General features: G+C 43.5%; 1 protein-coding gene and 1 long non-coding RNA gene across 14 annotated transcripts in view; one reads left to right on the top strand and one right to left on the bottom strand.

The window, feature by feature from the left end:
* Positions 1 to 20,964, bottom strand: part of ZNF704 (zinc finger protein 704) — a 242,056-nt gene that overhangs the window by 14,487 nt on the left and 206,605 nt on the right. For 3 of the 5 annotated variants that reach the window (XR_005989897.1, XR_005989896.1, XR_005989898.1), the window contains exons 9-10: positions 14,365 to 14,462; positions 12,635 to 13,489 (exon numbers count right to left, since the gene is read on the bottom strand). Coding sequence is in view for 2 of the 5 variants with exons in the window: in XM_041768963.1 (XP_041624897.1) it covers positions 13,378 to 13,489; positions 14,365 to 14,462 (210 nt within the window). In the remaining 3 variants the exon portion in view is untranslated. Of the gene's footprint in view, positions 1 to 831; positions 13,490 to 14,364; positions 14,463 to 20,964 lie in introns of those variants that run through there. The other 2 variants (XM_041768963.1, XM_041768964.1) reach the window with 1 other exon arrangement.
* The window catches only part of LOC121498790, a 115,962-nt gene that overhangs the window by 58,995 nt on the left and 36,003 nt on the right, over positions 1 to 20,964 (top strand). For all 9 annotated transcript variants that reach the window (XR_005989905.1, XR_005989907.1, XR_005989906.1 and 6 more), the window contains exon 3: positions 20,029 to 20,151. This is a non-coding gene — a long non-coding RNA (uncharacterized LOC121498790). The remainder of the gene's footprint in view (positions 1 to 20,028; positions 20,152 to 20,964) is intronic.

The raw sequence follows: 20,964 nt of genomic DNA, 5'->3' as shown, positions 1-20,964 counted from the left end.
TCTTTTTAAGAAACTGAAAAGGAAATTCCGGTATTTGAAAGTACTCATTCTGGATGTCTGAGGGTTCCAGGTTTTGATATTTTAGCTTCCATTTGTGGGCCACTTTTCTGTGCCTGGTGACATGTTAATTCGGGTAATTCTAGCCCCATGATGTGGGAACTTCTCTGAACCAGGCAGAAGGACAGAGGTTATAATCCTTCCCACCCCAGCTAAGGAGGATTGGACTAGGAGTAGGTAAGATATTGCCCAAGCCAGGCTAATTAGTTCTCTTTTTTATTATCATGTCCCATGACAATGGGACTTCTAAGGGTTAAATCACTTGTTCAGTTACTTATCTTGCAGGAAGCAAAACTTGGAATTGTACTTAAGTCTGTTGAGCTCCAAAGCCTGCTTCCTCGCTGCACATACACATACACTTGGCTCTTGTAGGTGAATACATCAAGTTCTAGTGGACCTAGCCTTGGCCTGTGGGCAGGTCTCCAGGCTAGCTTGGCACAAGAATAGACATCACCTTTCCTCTCTTTGCCAGGCTGTGTCTACATGTGTGGTACAACAGGACTAGCAGCACAGGGTGAGCAGCTAACATACCTGGGCAGTCATGGCCTGGGGAGTGGGCTTGAGTTGTAGTTATTGGGGCTAAACTCTGGAAGAGAGATGTGTCTTCCACATTTCTAAAGATAGCTTTGATGATGAACATTGATATGGGGAAGACATCCCTTTGGTTTTAAATTCTTTTTTACAACTGTAGGTAAAACCTCCAACCCTCTGTCCTTAATGAGCCTTTCTCGGGTGTGAGTTAGTTATCCTTTACTTAGATAAACAGCCCTCCAATAGAAGCAGATACACAAAAACTTTTTATTAAGTGGAAGTTAGACTCCATGGTAATTAACCAGTTACAAGTGCATTTAAATTCATGTGTGTGGACACTGTAGAAGTCAGAATGGTCTTATTGAAAGTCCAGTGTTCCGGCTTGGCATGTGCCAGTGCAACCCAAGGTAGAACCATACACGCAATAAGTACAGGTCAACGATGATGTCAGACTACATTGGCAACACCATATTCATTGTTACAGCTAAGCATTACAGAACATGAAAGTCCAAAGACCAGAAGACTATTACTAAATTGATTCTTACTATAAGCCTTTACTTCTACTTAAATGCTTCCATAGGACCAATGTGGAAAATCCTCAACTCTGGGGGGACAGTGCCATCTTTATGTTCTACACTTAAATGGGCCACAGAAACTGTAAACATTCAGTGGTCCTACTGCTGCCCATTGCAGGTAGATACCAGCTGTCCCCTTGGGAAAGTGCAGTTTAGTTTAACTGGTGTGAACATTTTATATTGTAAGTCTTCAAATCTGAAATTTGTCTTCTATTTCAATTAGCACCAGTTTATTGTAAATCTTTTTCCTGGTGTTAAATATTTAGGAAACATTTATTTATTTTAAACCAACACACAAAGTCCCAAACAATGGAAAGCAAAAAACATTCAAAAAGTTTTTAGAGAACAGCGTTTAGAAAAACAACATCATTGAAACATTCAACAAATCTATGTACAATGTGCCAAAAGCTGGCAAGGAGCATGTCTGAGGAACAGTCACATAAAAGGTTTATTAACCTGAACCTCCACAGGCTGTATTTACAGTCAGATAGGTATTCAGAAATGTAGTATCAGAACATCTGAATTTGGCTAAAAATCATATAAAAAAGACACATCCCCACCCCCAGTAACTTCTAAATAGGTAGCAAACATATCCAGTATAACCGTAAGTACCAGGTTTAGAAGTGCGTTTTTCCTTATTTTTCATATTTCTACAAACAGTTGAGAAACTTTCTCAACGGACATAGACGAAAACTAGGATGGCAGAGAAATGAGTTATTTATTTCAACATTGTCAGATGAAGGGTAAGAATATTTTTTCATGCTGCATAACGTAGTAAAGTACTAATTAAGGAGCAAGGATAAATTATTCGGGGAAGGGTTTCATGGGAATAAAAAATCAGCAAGAGGGCTGAAGATATGTGTGTATATTCTATCTGGACGTTCCAGAAATGTAAGTCATTATCTCCATGTACTTTTGAAAAAAGCCGGATGATTTGCTTTGATGGACAGCATTTTTATATTTTGTTCTTTGAAATGCTATAACCCAAACCCTTTGGAGAGTAGTTTTTGTTCTCAGATTGAAAATTCAACACAACAGACACAACCTCTGCTATTTTTTTCTCCAATGCGACGCTCATTAACCTTATGCAGTTTCGTTTGCCTGTTAATCCAAGGTTACTAGAACATCCACCTTCAAAAAACTGGGCACGTTTTGTAACAGCCAGCATTTCTCATTCCTGCTTAAGAAGTAAAATAGAAACCATTTCCTATTTAGTTACCTTAATGGCTGGAGTTGTTTAGAGTTTGAAATTTCAATGCGCGATCTTTAAAAATATCAGCTGGAAGAGTATAGATGGGAGTCCCACATTCCCGTAATGTTATGTGTTCAAGTTTATTTTGAATAATTTGTGTTTGTGATAAGTCTATGAAAAAAATTTACTTGGATTTGATACAAAATACACGTTACTCTTTGAAAATGCATAGTTTGTAACTTTATACATTCATTCACTAATATTAAAAGACTTTTGTAAGCAAGTACTTACTTACCTCCAAATGGTGGTAAGATTGTATTCCAAAAGATCTCTAAAAATCGGATAGCATCACCACATTGCTTTTGAATTTGTGCCCAATTACAAGTTAACGCCTGTCATTTTACCACTGGCATCACACAGGAGGGACTGCTTCTTTCTCTTCAGTCTGGCTTTCCTCGATTAGCAGGCACTCAAAAAGCAATGCTTTCTACTGACAACATTTCCACTAAATACCCCATTTGAAATATTGTATAATTTCATGATCACATTTTAGATTTGGTGTAGAAAACAATTCAAAAGATGGCTTAATTTTGAGAAGTAGAGGTTTTTTTTTGTTATTTTTCTGTTTTGTTTTTGCTTTTAAAAAACCTTACCATGGACAAAGGGCAACAGAGGGTTTGTGATAACTTATTCTCTCGCTCCTCAGCCCCTTCATTTGAGAAAGATGACCGTAGGCCACTCGGTAGTTGCATTTGATGATGGTCATGAACCCTTTGGGACCTAGCGATTTTTTTCTTATCCTGAGTTCTTCTTCTAAGTATATAGATTTTGAGACATGAAACACTTTGGAAACTACACTAGTATCTGGTTATTCCAGAGAGCCTATGTTTAAATGGCTGACCATCGTCCAACCATTAATTACAAAAATAGGAATTCTAGGTCATGTTGTAGGAAAATATTGATTAATGGCATTTTTTTTTAAAAACATATATAATCCACATTCCTGGGTTATTTTACACCCAGAGCATTTTCAGTTATTGAAGTTATGGAACATTTTGGGGGTATTGAGTTCTTTCCTAAAAATCTAAGTCTATTCTAAAGCTTTCTACCAGTGATCACAGAGGTTCCCCAGACAGTTGGGATACTTTGGAAGAAGGGGCTTTGCTATCATCACAGGGCTTGGTCAAGTCACAGTTGTTGATTTCCAATTAGCAGAGAGGAGGATAAAAAGGCGTAAAAAGCAAAGCAAGGGTTTGTAATCTGCAAAGTGATGCATCCTTTTTTTTTTTTGGAAGGGGGTTAGTTTATAATTACACTACACTGTAGATCCCTGAGGGGTAATTCCGACTCTGGTGCTGCTGGCCCCCAAAGCTCTACCTTTTTCTTCGCTCTCTTGGCCACGTGGGCCCAAAGCATGGGAAGAGGGCTCCACCAGGGTGAGGGACAAGTGCTTAACAGTGAGAGCAGATTGGAGTAGTCATCTCCTTGCATGAGCATCAAGTTAAAACAATTACACCTTGCAGGAGCCACTTTCTTTTCACACAATAAAGGCCAAGTCAATTTTCAAGCTGTATCATTATGGGCAGAGGTCAGGGCCCAGGGAAATTCAATATGACGCTCTTTTCTTCTGTCCTTCCATGTTGGTTCTGATCACACAGTTGGCTTTCCCCATGGACAGGCCTGGTGGGAGGTGACTTGCGTGGAGAGCTTTGAGTCCAAGTGAAAGGATTAGATCTATGTCTTGTCTTTATCAGCGAGTCTGAATCTCTTGTGATGAGGACTGCAGGCTGCATGCTGACTGACCTGCTCTCTGAATGATCGCCCAGAACTGCTCAGACAGATGGAAATTTTTGTCAGAAGGAAGAGGGGAGCCTCACTGACTGAACCTCACATACAAGTTACAGTAATATTTCTCCCCTTGGGCCTTAATTGGAGAGTGAGAAGTCAGCAGCACAGAAGCAAAAGTGTTTAATTTGGAATTTTGGGAAAGGAACATACATAATAACAGCATGGCCTCAGTAAAGTTATGCGAGTGGACAGGACGTGGTTGCCAAGCTGGGGCGGGTGGGGGTGGGTGCGTGAGACCAGTCACCAGAATGGGGACTGTTCTCTCTCTCTCTCTCTCTCTCTGCTCAATTTCTTCTCCAGAGTCCTGGTTTTCCTCTTGAGTCAGAGAGGTAGAAAGAATTCAGGAGAAAACAGATGAGCAACTCTTTTTTTTTGTTTGTTTTTTAAAGAAAATTTTCTTTCATGACAGCTCTCCTGCCTTTTTCAGGAGTTGCTGCTTTCTACTATGGTAAACTTTCTGAATTAAAAAAATCAGGCAATTGCCCTTAGTAAGGAAATGTAACACTTAGGCTCAAGAATTAACTTTCAACATTTTCATACTATAAATAAAAGGGATTTTTTTCCCTTTGGAAGCTGGCCATTAATAAGGATGTGAACAGTGCCCAATATGAAGGAACATTTTTAAAAAGCAGGGATTACAGTGTGAGGGTCAAATTCCCAATCTCCGCCTGCTTTCAGAATCTATAGTCATCTTCTACTGGAACCTCAGCTTCCTGCTTGTTTGCTAAGCCCTGCCGCGCCTATGGCTTGGGTGTCACCATTGCAGAACTGGCTGCTTTGCCAGCACAGGAGGAAAGTGCCCGAGTGTCCCCTCCTCCAGCACTGTATCCTCAGACAGATGATAAACACATCATTTATCAGAGTGAAGCAGGTGGCAGGTCACCATGGTGTAGGCCCCTTCTAGCTCCACAGCCGCACTCCCTGTGAGTGGCTTCACCCTAAACTCGCCCCATGAAGCCTGGTAAACTAAAGGGAGAAAGGGCTCGTGTGACCTCTTTATTGGTGGATGCAGCCTTTTAATAGTCACACGGACAGAAATCTCAGGTGCTGACAAGGTTGTTTAAACAGCATTCATGGTTTTTTTTTTTTTTTTTTTTTTTTTTTTTTTTTTTAGCATTCATGTTTTAAACGTGACTTAACCATCTCCCCAAGTGTTTCCAACTTTGAGTTGACAGTCCTTTCTGATTTGATCATTCAACATTGCCCATTTGAATAGTTTTAAAATTTTCTGGCAGCGATTTACGTTTACAAGGACAACCAATGTTGAATGGTAGCAGCAAAATAATGTTTTTTCCCCAAGGAGGCAAAGCTTTTACTCAGAACATCACATTAGCTGAGAAACTCCTATAATTAACTGACCACTCAGCTGGCTGGAACCTTGGGAGTCGGGACACGGCAGCACCATAACGGGGGACAGTCGGGGATGATTCAGTTGGCATGTGACAACATGAATGAGCATGTGCTTCTTTTTTCTATGCTGAAGGGCCAGGGCTGAGAGGGCGGATTGAGAACCTGGTGGGGGCCTGGGTCTTTTCTGGTTTAGCTTCTGGAAGACTTAGGTCCAAGCCAAGTGCTTTTCCAAATTCTTCCCCTTCTCCCTTTGGGCAGTGATAAGGCTGACTCATAGACATAACACTACCATGGGTTGGCCTTGGAGGTGATCCTAAATACTCCTACTCTACACTGGATCCTTAGGAATGTCAAAGGAAATAATGTATTAGAAAGAGACATACCTTTTTGTATATGTGAAAGGGTTAGGGATTATCCCAATGCCATTAGGACTAAGGTGTAAGACACAGTCTAAAGTCAATCCATCTGAGCAAAAGCAGCAGCTTCTCATTTTTTTCCATGATACATTTATTCCCATTTTGTCTTTGCCCTCAGACAGAGGCGCTAAGGTTTTCTATGTGGAAAAACTCCTTTTGGGGGGGGTTAGTGGACACTCTAAAATACCTACCAGTTCTGGAGCAAGGATGTTGCTATGTTGGAGATGCAACAATGGAAATTCTACGCTAGAATGAAAACTACTGGAAAACTACTGGAGCGGGAAGGGGTGTGGAGGGGCTGGCGGAGTGTGCGATCTCAAACTGCGGGGGCTCCTGGCTGCCTTCTCTGAAGGCACAAGGCTGCTCCTTGCCAGCCCCTCATCACAGTGGTCACGGTAGGTGAAAACTTAAGGTGGGGTGACGGTTCTTCAGTGCTTTGGGGTGTGGCCTGGGCACGCCAGAAGGGGGCAGAGGGAGAGCTGGATAGTCCTTCAGCGCATTTGGATCCGAGGCAAGGCTGGTTTAAGGTTTTATATTCAAGTCTTCCATGAGAATGATTTCTTGGGAGAACTGACCTCCTTCCCTTCTTTGATTTTAGGTGCCCAGAGAGTACTAACAGGTGAGTTTGTGGGGGCTGAGGGAGGAATCTGACCCAGGGGACATAGGATGTGAGATGAGATGTGCTTTCCCCAGCAGGTGAGACTGGTGGCCAGAGGCCGCCTCTGCCCATAGACAGGTTCTCTTTGGTCTGCACAGTGTTGGCCAAGAATTTGAGTTAGTTGTCAACACTTAAATGTCAGGTAACATCATATTTCCAAGTCAGAAGATCTAGCAGCCCTGGGCCTGATTTCTGCATGGTTCTGATTGTCTAGAGCTGGTTGCTGCATGCAATGGGGTCATGGGCTCTCTGGTTCACAATGATCTCCACCATTCCGTAGTGTCCCTGTTTCGCCTGATCTGAATCGTTCATTTACAGATCCTGCCTGGCTTTTCTAAGGCTTCTGCTATCAACCCATAGAAGCTTCCTAGCTGCCATTTTAAAAAGAAGCAAGACGTATTTGGTTCAAAACCATACAGCAATAAGCACTTCTTGGGGGATTTAATGCTAACAATGGAGACAGTCAAGGGAATGAAGTCAGAGATTTGCAGACTGCCTCATCTCAGAGACCAGGAGTCCAAAGCTGTACACGGTTTTCCCCATCTCTATGCAATTCTAGTCCTCATGTGTGCAGATTCTAAAGCCTGTTGGAAAGCAAGGTCTGAGTGACCCTCTGACTACTTCATAGGAGTTGCTCAGTGGGTATACGGTCATTCTATCCCAGCTTTTCTTTTGATGTTTTCTGCATACTGCTAATTAGTCTAGCTTTTGAGTTACTGAAATCTTAGAAATAAGATTTCTTTCTTTCTTTCTTTCTTTCTTTCTTTCTTTCTTTCTTTCTCTTTCTTTCTTTCTTAAACAGCGAGTGGGCTAGAAAAAACTGTACAGCATTATGAAATGGTTTTGGCAAAGCCCAAAATTATTTGTGCAGTTAATAAACTCTCCATGGCTCCCTCCCTTGTTTCCCGACCCTTGGGAACACAGTGATTTTGCGATGACAACCTTGCATGTCTGTTCAAATGTTCTTCTCGTGAAAAGTCAAGCACTTGCTTTGATAAGGAAATTAAGGTTATTTAGTTAGTGCTGAGGAAAAACTTATTTTAAACACCACCGATCACCTCAAAATTCTATCTTTGGGCTTCCATACCACGGTTTGAGAGATTACCACCCGATGATACTTGCTGGTTAGATGCAGGCGTGTGGTAAGCTTATCTTTGTGACAGAAACTCATTTTATACTAAGGAATTTCCAAAATTCCAAGAATTTTCTCCCATTGCCTACAAGCATATCTAGTAACATTTTTTTTCCGACTTAAGATGCATAGGATGATTCCTAAAGTGTCTTTCTCCATCATACTTTGCAAACACACTGGCGATGATAAAAGGAGTAGCTGTTGCTCTCTTGACTCTCTTGTGATACTCTTTCCATTTGATCTGCATTTCTACCCTTGCTGCAGAGGGTTCATTGAAAAGATATGCATCAAAACACTTGCTTAAAAGAGGCATAGCCCTTTGTTTGGAGAGCAGGAATTGCTTATAATACTCACACTTCCTGTCTGGTAAATACTGTATTTTAAAAAATAAGCTACAATGTATAAAACCAAGGTCATTTCCCACAAAATGTTCATGTTCTTTGTGATTACAAAACACTGCATCTTGTAAAATAGTTCCAGTTCTGCTAACTTGAGAAGTTAAGTACTAATGCTTATTATAAAAGTGTCATGTCTCTCAGAATCGTAGAAGCCTAACGCAGTATAGTTCTTGTCTTATTTGGAAAATTAAGTTATAATCATTATCGTATTTAAGATTACATTTTGACACAGCACATTACCATTGTGACTCTCAGACCTACAAGAAAAGTTATAAAACATGAGATTGTCTTCAAAAAAAAAAAAAAGCAACTATTTACAAAAACGGGACTGGAAGTACAATTCCCATTTTGATTTCCAGCCCTATGATAGGTACACCTTTTAAAGCATGGGTATCATTGGAGATGGGCCTTTTCAGTCAGTCCCCATAAACAAACTGGTTGGTCTTAAATACACTTTATACTTTCTTGCTCTACTGGTGTGCATTACTTACTCATACAATTGGTACCTAAAAGTGCTAATCTCGTTTTATTTACTGACTTCTGGTTTGACGAGTTACAATGCAAAAAGACACAACGCAACAGTTCCAGTATGGAGGAATCCCCACAGGTACGAGGAATAGGGAGAGTGTGCGTGCCGCTGGTAGGATTATTTTCTTAGAGAAATGAAATTTCCAGTTGACCCGTGGACCTAGCGCCTTCTCCAGAATGATCCACATCCTCATCCATATTCATGAATTCTGCTCTGTTTCCTCTCATTTGTATGCACAAATCCTTCCCTGTGTTCATACAGGTCAACGCTACAGTTGATGTGGTTGATGGAAATTCTACAGGGTCATGAGAAAAAGCAGCACCTTGTCCATACAAGTCCATGGAAGTTTGCTCCTTAACACGCTATTAAAGCAAAACGCACGTCTTTAACAGCTTCCACCTATGGAATATCTGCGTGCAGTCGTCCAACCGGGTGATTATAAAGAGGAACACCAAGGCCTCGTATTCACAATTACATTCAGAAAAAGCCTTACACGAGTCTATGAATACCTGCCAGGGACTGTGCCTGTGGTTCAAGTGTCAGCCTCAGACTGCAGGTCAGCTACGAAGAAACACCCCTTCTACACAGAACATTCCTCCACAACTCCAAAAGTTGACACTGTCCGGTTCATGTAAATTTGTCTTGAAATAATGATCATGTTCATTAGAAACAGAAACAGAAACAGAACTAACCCCCCAAACACCAAGCTGTTCTGACTTGAAGAGACACTAGAGATAATAAAAGTCTTTCTACTCGTAGGATCTCCCAAATCTATCTTTCACATACCCATTAATTTTCCCTGAGGAAATGAATATTATTTACAGTATTTTGCTACTATTCTCAAGGTATTCTCTCCTGTTTGTACAGTCCTTGCCACCTCTCTCTCCGCATTCTCAAGTGGATGCTGCTCTTTCATTTGCCAGTGAAGTCTGATGAAGGAGGAAATGGGTTCAGCCACGCGGGCTAATTCAGAACCCAGGGTGGCTTTCAAAAGTGTGGCTTAGAGTGACACTGAAACTCAAGTGACCTTGAAATCTGATAGAGGGCATTTCAGCTTCAGAAATCTTTTGCAACACTCATGGAACTATTTCATGTAAAGATTTTGGAATGCCCGAGAACCATAACACCCATCCTGGTCTATTGAAAGTTTTCATCTGCAACACGGTTATGACTGGACAAGGAATCCTCTAAGAAAGGGCACCTTGGGGCGTGGAGCTGCTGACAGACAACTCCACAGCTGAGCACCCACTTGATCAAGAAACCCACTGCATTCTTGACACTGGCTTTTCCCAGCCAAGAGGGGAAACCTGCCAGCAGGCAAGGTGGGAAGTCCGTGCCCCCCACGGATATGCGCAGTGGCCCTATATCCCTGGTCAGAGCTGCCTCCCTTAAGGGAGATCTCTGCTTGCTCTGTCCCCTGGAGGGACAACATGATGGCTCCCTCAGAGGTGCCCAGGGACGACCAGCATTAAGAAGATGAGTGGGAGCCAGATGTCCATAGGCCTCTTACCTCTTCTCTGGTCCCCAACGCACCCACTTGCTACCCTGGTGTTTTCCCCAACTTGTTACACTGCTTCCCATAAATGAGCGCACATCCTCTGGGAAGGACTATAGCTTAAAACTACGGCCTGATGAATTCTCCTTGCCTTGTAGCTCCTATCTGAAGAATGCCTGTCCATTAGTATGAAATGCCTTCTTTAGACAGAGATGAGAGCTATTTTCTGAAGGAAGGTGTATCAAGGGAGAGAAAGGTCAAAAGGCTATAGCATGCCTTGTTTGAAAATACTTTGGGTCCAGAATCCTTTGTATTGCCATTCCTTTTGCACAGACAGGTGTCTGAGATCCCTGGGATGGACGGAACTCCAGTAAACCAGCCGGCATGTTGTGGGACTGACCACCCTTGCCACCTGTCCTCTGCCTTTCCTTCCCAAATGAAAACATTAAAAAAACGTGGTACAACAGAGATGGCATAAAATGAATGTCGGGCTCAATTTGGCACTTCATTTAATTCCAAAATATAACAAAATAGCTCTATGACTTTTTTCTTTTTAATTTTAGCTTTTACAATCAGTGCTGTAGATTGCAGTTCATAGCTTTCTGGGTGGCTTGCAAGAAGTTAATCACTTTTTTTTTTCCCAAGGCCAGCCAGGTGAATTTTGATGGTTCTCTAGTTATTACATGTCTTGATACAAAGAAAGGATGTCTGTATGTGCAGGAAGCTACTGAGGGTCTGTGCACACTTGGAAAGAAGATACACAGGGATCAGGGCCAGTTGGCAGAAGGGAGTCCCTATGTGGGTTGGAGATGCAGAAGAGTACATGTAAAAAAGGCTTTAGAAAGAAGAAATCCCAGGGAAGCTGCATTCAGCTTTACACTTCTGCTTACCCTCTGTGTATTGGCTAAAAACCAAGGAAGGCCTGAGCTTGGTTCCTCCAGGCCAGCGCTCAGAACTCATCATGGGCTGCATCTCTGGGGGACAGCCACAAAACCTCACTCCAGGACTGACTGCTTCACAGAAAAGACCTCTTCTTCCTTGTGATCCAAAGTCCTGGGGGCTGGGGAGGATAGATTTAGCCCCCCATCACTTTGTTTTTGCTAGATGACTTAATCCAGGGATCTTGGGTCAGAGAGCTTCACCGAAGAGGAAAACCTCTGCTCTGGGATTGCATCTCAGCGAACCATCACTTCTGTACACAGTGAACCTGCTCAAATGGTTCTTCAGCTCTGGGCTCGTTGTGGCCACTGGGCAGTCCACCTGCAGCTCAGGCCTCCTGGGCCAGGCCAGAGAGCATCATGCCACAGCAGAGGGTGTCTGTAGGCAGAGCAACAGGACTCCAGGGAAGAGAAAAGAAATGCTGGGGTTGAGGATGCAAATGCATTCCTGCACTTAAAGAAAAAAAGCCCTTTCCTGGCTGACCTTGTAAATACTAAAACATACATTATAGCTGGTGCTGTAGCTACTAGTGACTGGTAATCATGAAATTAAATGAAGCTCTTTTCCTGCTCTCTTGAAATCACTGTTCTTCAAATAAAAATAAAACGAAAGGGGGAGAACAGGATCCTTTCCAAGGAAGAATGTTTAAAAAGTCAAATGGAAGCTTAAAAAATAAATTGCCCAAATATATGAATGGACAGGTTGTGGATCTCACACTGCGGAACCTCCCCGTTTCCCTCGATCATAAGAGGAAAAGGATATTGGTTATTACTAGATGCCTTCTTTCAACTCTTTAAAACAAAAGTGTACGTACAGTCTCTAAACATATATTAAATTTTCCTCTGTGCAATTTCATCGAACATTCCTATGGCTGATCGTAGGCTCCCCGTCCTGACACAGTGCATCCTATAAGGTGCTTTTTAAAAAACTTCTTTGCATAGGTATAGGAGAAACAACTCGTTAAGCAGGGCAGTCCAGAGTAGGATAGAGAGACTATGAACTTATAGAGAGAGCCTGACAACTGCTCCCCTCCTCCACAACACTACCCCCGAAACCAACCAACCAACCAACCAACCAACCAACCAACATAGGCGCAAGGCGCCAGGTGCGGCCGGGTGCAAACCCTGGCCCTGCTAGACTGAGAGATTCCTATACCAACACGCATTTTCCTTTTGGTGTTCCCTCTGAGCAAATGCTTCGTGAACAGTTCCGACGTTTTTATAAGAAAAATAAAATTTGGGACCCTTCCACGTGCCCCTATCACGTTTATATGGTTCCTGAACTCATCCCCCAGACATGCTAAAGCATAAAACCTATGAAAGTGCACTGGGAACGGATGTTGGCTTGGTGAGCTCACACGTCTTTCTGGAGGGATGGGGACGCAGGCGGCGCACCTGCGGGGACAGCCCGAGTTCTCTGCGGTTCTTGACCCGGGTCAGGGGTGGGGTTTTGAGGGCAGGCCCGATGCCCCGCAAGCCTGGCAGCGACGCCCCGGAACGCAGCATCGAGCTTACCCAGGTGGCCGGGCCGGCCTCACCGGTGGGCGGCGGGGTCAGCCGCCCGTCTGTCCGCGTCTGTGCCCCGGGGCGCTCGGGCTCCGCTCTGCCTTGGCCGGTCCTCGACGCCAGAACAGACGAGCAGGACGGAGGAGCCAAACCTGCACCTGCCGCGGCCCAGCGTGGTGCGCGCTGCTGGGGGCGGGTGGGAAACAGGGAAGGTCCTATTCACAATGAAAGCGGGTATTGTTCTCTGTACAAATGCTACTGAATAACGTGTAGCCTTGTTTTTTCTTTTTTTTTTTTTAATGTCAAAAAAATCTCAGAGATGGCATGATTCAGAAAGCTTATCAAAATATGCCTCCTCTCTAGGCAAAATGGGCTTTGTTGGTTCAATTGCTACAGAAGTCCACAGTCGTTTGTTGTTTTTTTTTCCAGACCTAGACGTACGGCAAAAACAAAACAAAACAAAAAAGCACAAAACCCCCCCAAAAAAACAAAAAAAATAAACCCAAAAGCTGACTTTTCAAGGAAAAAAAATAGAGCTGCCCCACGCTGGATTCTCAGCCAGAGCAGTGAGGGTGGTGACCTTATTTATTTATTTATTTTTTGCTGTTATTCCACCAAGTTTCCTGGAGGTGCTTTTTTCCCCGGGCTTCAAGTGTGTTTTGTTCAGAAGAAAAAGCGTTTTTCCAGAACCTGCGGTGGAGGGCGAGGACAGTGGCCCCCAGGCTGCCGGCTGGGCTGGGCGGACCTGTGTGTCAGTCGGTGAACCTCTGGCAGGCCTTCTTCCAGCGGCAAGCCGTGCACCACAGGTCCCGGTTCTCCATGCCGTACACCTTGCGGCACTTCTTGCCCTCTCCCCGGGGCTTTCTGCAAGACAGGGAAGGGACGTTTACACCGTGGGCATTCTCTGGAGGGCTTGAAATCCCACGAAAGAGCATGAGACAATATTAAGAAACCTAGTAGGGTTTTTTTCTTTATAGATTTATTATTATTATTATTATTATTTATTTGAGAGAGAGAGAGAGAGGTCACAAGCAGGGGGGAGAGCAGGGAGCCTATGGTGGGGACTTGATCCCAGAACTCTGGGATCATGACCTGAGGACAGACACTTGACCCCCTGAGCCACCCAGGCGCCCCTAGTAGGGGTTCTTGCTAGGCCCAGGCTTTACCACCTGCTGGATGTTGTCATGGCCACTATGCTTAGCTATCATGCTTCATTGCTAGAACTCTGAAGACTCTATTGGTCCATTTGTGGGCATGTCCATCTTCATTGGATTGAATTATACAAGTAAATACAAAAAATGCCAGGAGAGAGTTTTACTCTTTTAAATATGTGCTTTCAAGTGCTCTCTTGCTTCTCAAATTTCTAGCATTCTGGCTAAGGGAATCCTGAGGAGTTTCTCCTCGATCTGTATTAAAAATTATGCCTTAAAGTTCTTTTAATACAGAGGTTAATGCAGTATGACTTTGAAGAGATCCAGGGATCACCATTACCTATTCTGCAAGAAAACTCACTGCAAACTGTTACCATCCCCCTGCCTCCTCCTCCCCAGCCCAACAACACATCTTCCTTGATAATTGATGGGTGGGCAACAATCATGGCAACAAAAGAAAGGGTGTTTTGTCCATTCCAGGGAAATTTTATGGAAGATCGTATCTCTGGTTTCTCTTTTCCTTGCTATTCTTCGGTTTCTCAGTTAATTCCCATGAGATGAGGAGTGTGGGGTTTCAAGCACTCATACCTCAGGCTGACGGTCCCCCTGGGTGGGGAGGACAAGACCGTGTGAGTGTGCTGCCTCTGCTCTCCTGTGCCCACCGGATGGTTATGTGTTGGTGACACCTGGTAAGTACAGGGAACAAAAGTTGATGGGGCGGGTTCTCCTCATCATGCATTTAGTTAGCCTTTGCCACATGGGCAATGGTCAACATCAGACACGGAGAGGAAGTGCCACCTTCACAAAGACGTAGGTTCACGCAGATAGCAGATGCTCATGGCAGGATGTAAACGCCCCTCGCCCCCACCCCCCCCAAACAGAAAAGACTCAGCAACAATTAATACTTAAAAAATCTTCATGACTTCACGTGTGTATTCCAAGTTGTTTCCCACAGTGACATATTTTCACTCGAATAACATTCCAAACCTTAAAGTAACATCTCACTTATTCTAAGCCTCATGATCTACCTTTTAAAAAAGACAAATACCTAGAGAGGTTAAGAGAGTCATCTAAAATTATATGGGCAGTCAATGCCAATGAAACAACATGGACCTTGGCCTTCTGTTTGCTCCACGAGATCATTGTCAGCCCCTGAATAAATGGCTTCTTGCATAAGACATCCACACAGCAGAGGGTCGGGTCCAAACAGGGATAAAGGCTACAAGCAAAGAGTCCAAGCAAATCAAGAACAGATGTCATCCACCCGCTATGTGCCAGGTTCACTGACAATAGCTGTAATTGTCACAACTCCCCCACGTGGTAAGTATCATTCTTGTTCCCACTTATTCATTCATGAGAGGCACAGAGAGAGGGGCAGAGACATGGGGAGAGGGAGAAGCAGGCTCCCTGCAAGGAGCCCGATGTGGGACTCGATCCCAGACCCCAGGATCACGCCCTGAGCTGAAGGCAGATGCTCAACTGCTGAACCACCCAGGTGTCCCTTTTCCTCACTTTATAGATGAGGAAACCAAGGCATGGGGAGGTTAGATAACTTGGCCAAGGTCAGGGAACTTGTAACAGCAGAGCTAGCCCTGTAGTGAGCTCTTCTGGTGCCAGAGCATATGCCTGACCACATTATACCTCTGTCTCTCAGTCATAATAACACAAGGGCACCTTGCTCTTGATTCCTCTTGCATTTCTTACCAGTCCCTTCACATCACCTGCTCTCATAATACTAAATATCGTGCCAGCACCTGGAATTCTCAACAGCTAAAAAAACAAATTTTTATAAGAAGAAATTATATTTCAAGGAAATATATAGCATTGCCATATATAGAAGAACAGACATTTAATGAATTTAGCAACTTAATTATGTAGAAGCCAACATGGCCATGGAAGAACCATGACCAATTAGCAGTCATGGGAACATTCCTAAGGCATAGTTATAGAATTGAATTTCTCTAGGACAGGTGCTACCATTTTTTCTTTTCTTTCAATTCAAAGAAATATATATCAGTGTTATCTTCCTAGATGTTAATTTAAAAACTTAGTAAAAACCTAGCATTTTAAACCACTGTTGCCATGATTCTGAATTATTCTGTACCATTAGTCTTTACTTTTTTGCTAAAGCTGGGTAGGCCTGAGGGCCAGGGGTGAGATAACATGTAACTTTTTTAAAAATAAAAGCTTTGGAGTTCACTATATGCATTTGATGTGGATAGATATGTAGGTCTTTCTGGGAGCAGAATGTCCCCCTCCTCCCATCCCCCCACACCTACCCTGTGTCCCACCTCTGACCAGAGTGTGTAACAGCAAACCAGAGGGCGCGAATGCTCCAGGTGTTCACAGCCACTGTAGTCATCTAGAATGTGCTCATATGAATTGTTTTAAATGGTCAAGACAATTAAAAAAACACCTAAAAATTATTATAAAATTCACAAATTCCCAAAAATACTGCCTTATTTAGTGAGAGAACCAGAAGTTTAGTTGACATGACAGTGACACTACTTCCATCAGCTGGGGATAATGTGGAAGGTTCTAAATTGTGCAAAATTGCCACACCTCTTTTATGTGGGGGGGATATGAGATGATAGGGTGTTCTTCATTCGACAAATATTTATGAAGTTCTTACTATGCACCAGGTACTACTGTTCATACAGCTGTGAACAACACCAAGTCTCTGTTCTCATGGAGCAGACATTGGAGTGGGGAGACAGACAACAAATACAAACAAATAAGATAGTTTTAGTGATAAGTACCTGAAGAAAATAAAATAGGCCAATAGGCAAAGCCTCATCGAGGGAGAGGACACTTATTTATTTTGGCTGGTGAGAAGGCCCCCCTTACCTGAGGGGTTGCCTTTTATCTTTAGGGTGCTCTGGAGAAGAGGGAAGCAATGACAGAGGCCTCTGAGGTGCACAGTGCCAATGGGGCCAGAAGACGCTGTGGAGGTTGGGGTAGGAAGACAAGAGGTGATAGATTCAGGTTATGCCTCCTGGTTGTGATGGGGAAATTGGACTTGACTGTTGTTCCAGGTGCCAGGGAAGCCATTGGAGAGTTTAAAGTGAGACATCTGATTAATGCTTTCAAAAGATCCCTTTGGCTCCTTAGAGAATGCACTGGAGACAGCCTGGAGAGGAGCCCTGCAGTCGGGTTAAGAGGCTCTTGCACTATTTTGGGGGGAAAGATGTGCCGGCCATCTAGACGGGGGTGTGGCAGTGGTGGTAGGAAGGGGCTGGGCCCATAGAAGAGTCATGGAAGGGTCTGGGACACACGGAAGGATGGGAAAAAAAACGAAGACACATCTTTAGAAGAATCAAGGATGGATCAAGGGGAGTCAAGGTTGAATCCTAGCTTCGGGCCTGAGCAGTTGGAGGGCTGGTGGTGCCATTTACTGAAATGGGAAAACTGGTAACGTGCTTGGTTCGAAAAAGGAGTGAGGATCAGGCTTTTGAAGATTCCAAAAACACCGTTTGAGCCACAGGGGCTTACCACAAAAATAACCCCTGCCTCCAGGCTTTATTCCTGCTAATGGCCTTCTGAACTCAGGCGTTCAGGGGCTGCGTGCAGGGTCCTGTCCAATAGCAGCAACCCCCTGCACCCCATTCCATTCCACTGCAGCCCCAGGTTTTGCTGGGTCCAACACAGCAGAAGCCAGGACCTAATTCCCACCTTGGCCTGGGGCTCAGTTCTGTGTGAGGACCAATCTGACCTAACTTGTGAGCTTTCCTGGAGACTTCTAATAGCAAGACAATCGTGGTTTAGCTTTTTATTTTAGTGGGGGCCGTGGGTGGGGGAGAGAAATGGGGAGCCAGGATAGGGAACGGACATTTATTTAGCACTTGCAAATGGGAAAGGCAGGCTGCCTGAGTTTATATATGATTTCATTTAATCCTCAAGAAACCCCTGCAAGTGAAGTGCTGTTATCTGCATTTTGTAGATAAGATAATTCAGACCTCGAGCCGGGAGGTGGCCTGTACAGCATCCCGGAGTTATAAGTAGCAGTAGTAGTAATTTACCAAGGGCTTGTTACACTAAGTGCCTTTGAGTGCTATCTACTTTCATCTTCACCACGACCCTAGGATAAGTAGTACTGCCATCACGTCCACTTTCTCGATAAGGGAGTGGAGAAGTTCGGTCAAGTTGCCACACAGTAAGTGGTGGGGCCAGTGCTTGAACACAAGGTCTGTCTCGTACCAGCTGACCTTGGAACTAGTTTGGAATGATGCAAGGCCCTGCTCTTTCCATTCTTCAATCGTGCCATGTAGCTGATGGAAATACGGTGTGCCCTAAAATAAAGCCCTGTGCAGCATTATGTTGGCTATCTCTCCCGGTGGCCTCCACATTTCAATCTTTATTAGATTGGTTTTTAATTTCCTTTTTTAAAAAAATGTTTTATTAGTTTTATTTATTTATTAAGATTTTATTTATTCAAGAGAGTCACACAGAGAGAGGCAAAGACACAGGCAGAGGGAGAAGCAGGCTCCCTGCGGGGAGCCCGATGTGGGACTCGATCCCAGGACCCCGGGATCATGACCTGAACCGAAGGGAGATGCTCAACCACTGAGCCACCCAGGCATTCTGAGTTTAAAGAACTTTATTCTGCAAAGATCATGGCTGATTTCTCCCCCATGCTGAGTATATAGGTCATATACCAGTCAATCTTAAATAGAATACACTTCTTCTGAGCCCTGTATTGCAGCAATGAGATGCATCACAGGCAGCAATAATGTTCTGTACTGTGAGCCAGTGCTAGGCACTGTGCTCAACAATACACCTCTCTGAGGTAGACTCAAGTGGAGGGCATTGCTTAAGAGAGGTCATGGGACTGGCTAGACGTCAAAGTTTGTTAAATCGCAGAGCCAGGATTTTGCATCTGAGCCTCATACCAAAGCAGTAAGAATGTTGTGTCCTTCTGTAAATATATCAGGGACATTTCTTTTCTTTGTGATGTTCTATCTCTCAAGTGGAAAAAAACAGATCCTTGTCTTGGTGGTAATCTCTTTAATATACCATTCTGAATTTTCCTTTGAGGTTAAAAAAAAAAAAACATAAAAAGCAACCCAGCCAAACATCTCATCATTAAGAACTGCTATTTTAGGTTTGGAGACCCTCCCTCCAGCCTGAAGCCTCCTGGAATGGCCCTTGGATGGCAGATCAGTTTGCTCTTGGTTGCATGGGCTCATTATAGACCGCATGTTCGTGTTCGCCCCGATTCATACATTGACACGGTCATCCCTAATGTGGTTATATTTGGAAACAGGGTCTTTAAGGAAATAATTAAGGATAAATAATGTTAAAAGGCTGGGACTCTGATCCTATAGGATTAGTGTCCTTAAAAGAAGAGATACCAAAGGGCTCTCTCTCCTTCCTCCCCCTACACCCCCTCCCTCACCTCCACCAACAGAAAAGGCCATATAAAGACACAGTGAGAAGGTGGCTCTCTACCAGCCATGAAAAGAGCTCTCACAAGGACCTGAACTAGCCAGCACCCAGATCTGGGACTTCTAGCCTCCAGAACTGTGAGAAGATACATTTTGGTTGTTTAAAGCCATCCGGTCTATGGTATTATGTTATGGCAGTATGAGCAGACTCATACAAGGTGAAGAGCTCAGCTTTCTGTCAAGAAACGACAGAGAAAAGAATGTAGATAATTAGAAGAAAAGATGGGGTCATCCGGGAAAAACAGCTCAAAGATTGCTGTAATTAATGAGGGTCTTCTCCCCACCCTTCTGTCCATGGCCTTTGGCTAGAAAAGACTGAGCGTCCAGTTATATTTGTAACTATGCAGAACAGCCTTCACCACTCCACACCTCTGGGAAGAGGTCTTATCCAGGGAACTTATTAAAGCCTGATGTTCAGGAAATCTTGTGCAGGCAAATGAATAAATAAAATCCTGCAAACCTTGGGATTTCTCAGAAGGAGATTATTTCCATTCTCTAGGAAGCATATAAAAACATCCCCTCCTCAATACCAGGTCTCCAAGATGTGGGGGAAAAAAGCAAAACTTAAATGGGGTTGACAGCCTCAGGGTATTTATTTTGGAGTACAAAGAGAAACATGTTCTTTAAAGAGCATTTCATAAAATGGGAATTGCTTTGTTCTAACGTTTGGATACAGTTGAGGCCATCACAAATACTAATTCATTATCATTGGAAATGTTTAGAGCTTCTGTCTGAAAGCCCTATTACACTGAGTTAGAAAGTAGGAATTCATATGCCTTTAGATTTGACCTGGCTCTCTGTCTCCTAGGGGCAGGGACTGCATTCCTGGAGAATTCAGGAACTGTTGCTGGCACCCAGTCAGTGGACGTGGGCCAGTCCTGTGCTTACGTGGTGTGGCGTTGTACGATCCCCCACCAGAAGGAGGCAAACAGTAAGCACCTACTTTTTTTTTTTTTTTAAAGCCTTGATAGTATAGCAACTTCAGAACATTTTTAATTGTGAGCCTTCTCTCTAGGGTGAAAACAAAGCCTGGGAAAATAGCATCCACTCCCCTAGTCTTTAGTTTGAAATAGGAATGGCTGCTAAAACAGTCTGAAGTGTTGGCGGAAACATTACACAACCAGATAGATTGAGGATTCTGTGGCGAAAGACTACACTAGAAACTACATGAGGATTTTAGTGGGATACCTAGTTAACCAGCCACTCTATACACGTGCTGTCAAAGCTCTTGTCTGGACTGTCCCTGGTAACTAATGAAATTAGGGACTTTGAAAAATCTAACGCACTGAGATGAGGGTAGAGATACAGTGTCCACAGCAGAGAAGAACATTAAAATCTTGCTGCTGGAAAACAAACAATAGAAGGTATCCTGGCTGGTCTCTAACTGTGTAAAACATTTGAGAACTTTAGAGGACATGTAGCTAGTCATAAACCACTCGGGGGTTTCTCTACACTTCAGAAGGAGGTGATTTAATTAATAAAGCAAAAGGGAAAGAAACTCCATTTTGGTTGGTCACAGAGGTTACCTGAAAAGACGTCTAAACTGGGCTGTTCCAGCCACTTGCTACACTTGTTTGTACCCCAGGTGAGCAATATGGTATATGCTCTTAAAAATTCTTCTCAAATCAAAGGAATTAACAGGATTCGGAATAGTGGGTCTTTATAATTCTGTAATTGTAGCTGTCTTTCTAGGTTAGAAGGGTTGTCTCAAATGTGATATTGAAAGCCACTCTGGGTCTTTTTA

Source organism: Vulpes lagopus, chromosome 9 (genome assembly GCF_018345385.1).
Source record: "Vulpes lagopus strain Blue_001 chromosome 9, ASM1834538v1, whole genome shotgun sequence".
Taxonomy (NCBI): domain Eukaryota; kingdom Metazoa; phylum Chordata; class Mammalia; order Carnivora; family Canidae; genus Vulpes; species Vulpes lagopus.
The sequence above is the reverse complement of the archived record's forward strand: the minus strand, read 5'-3'. Positions and strand labels throughout refer to the sequence as shown.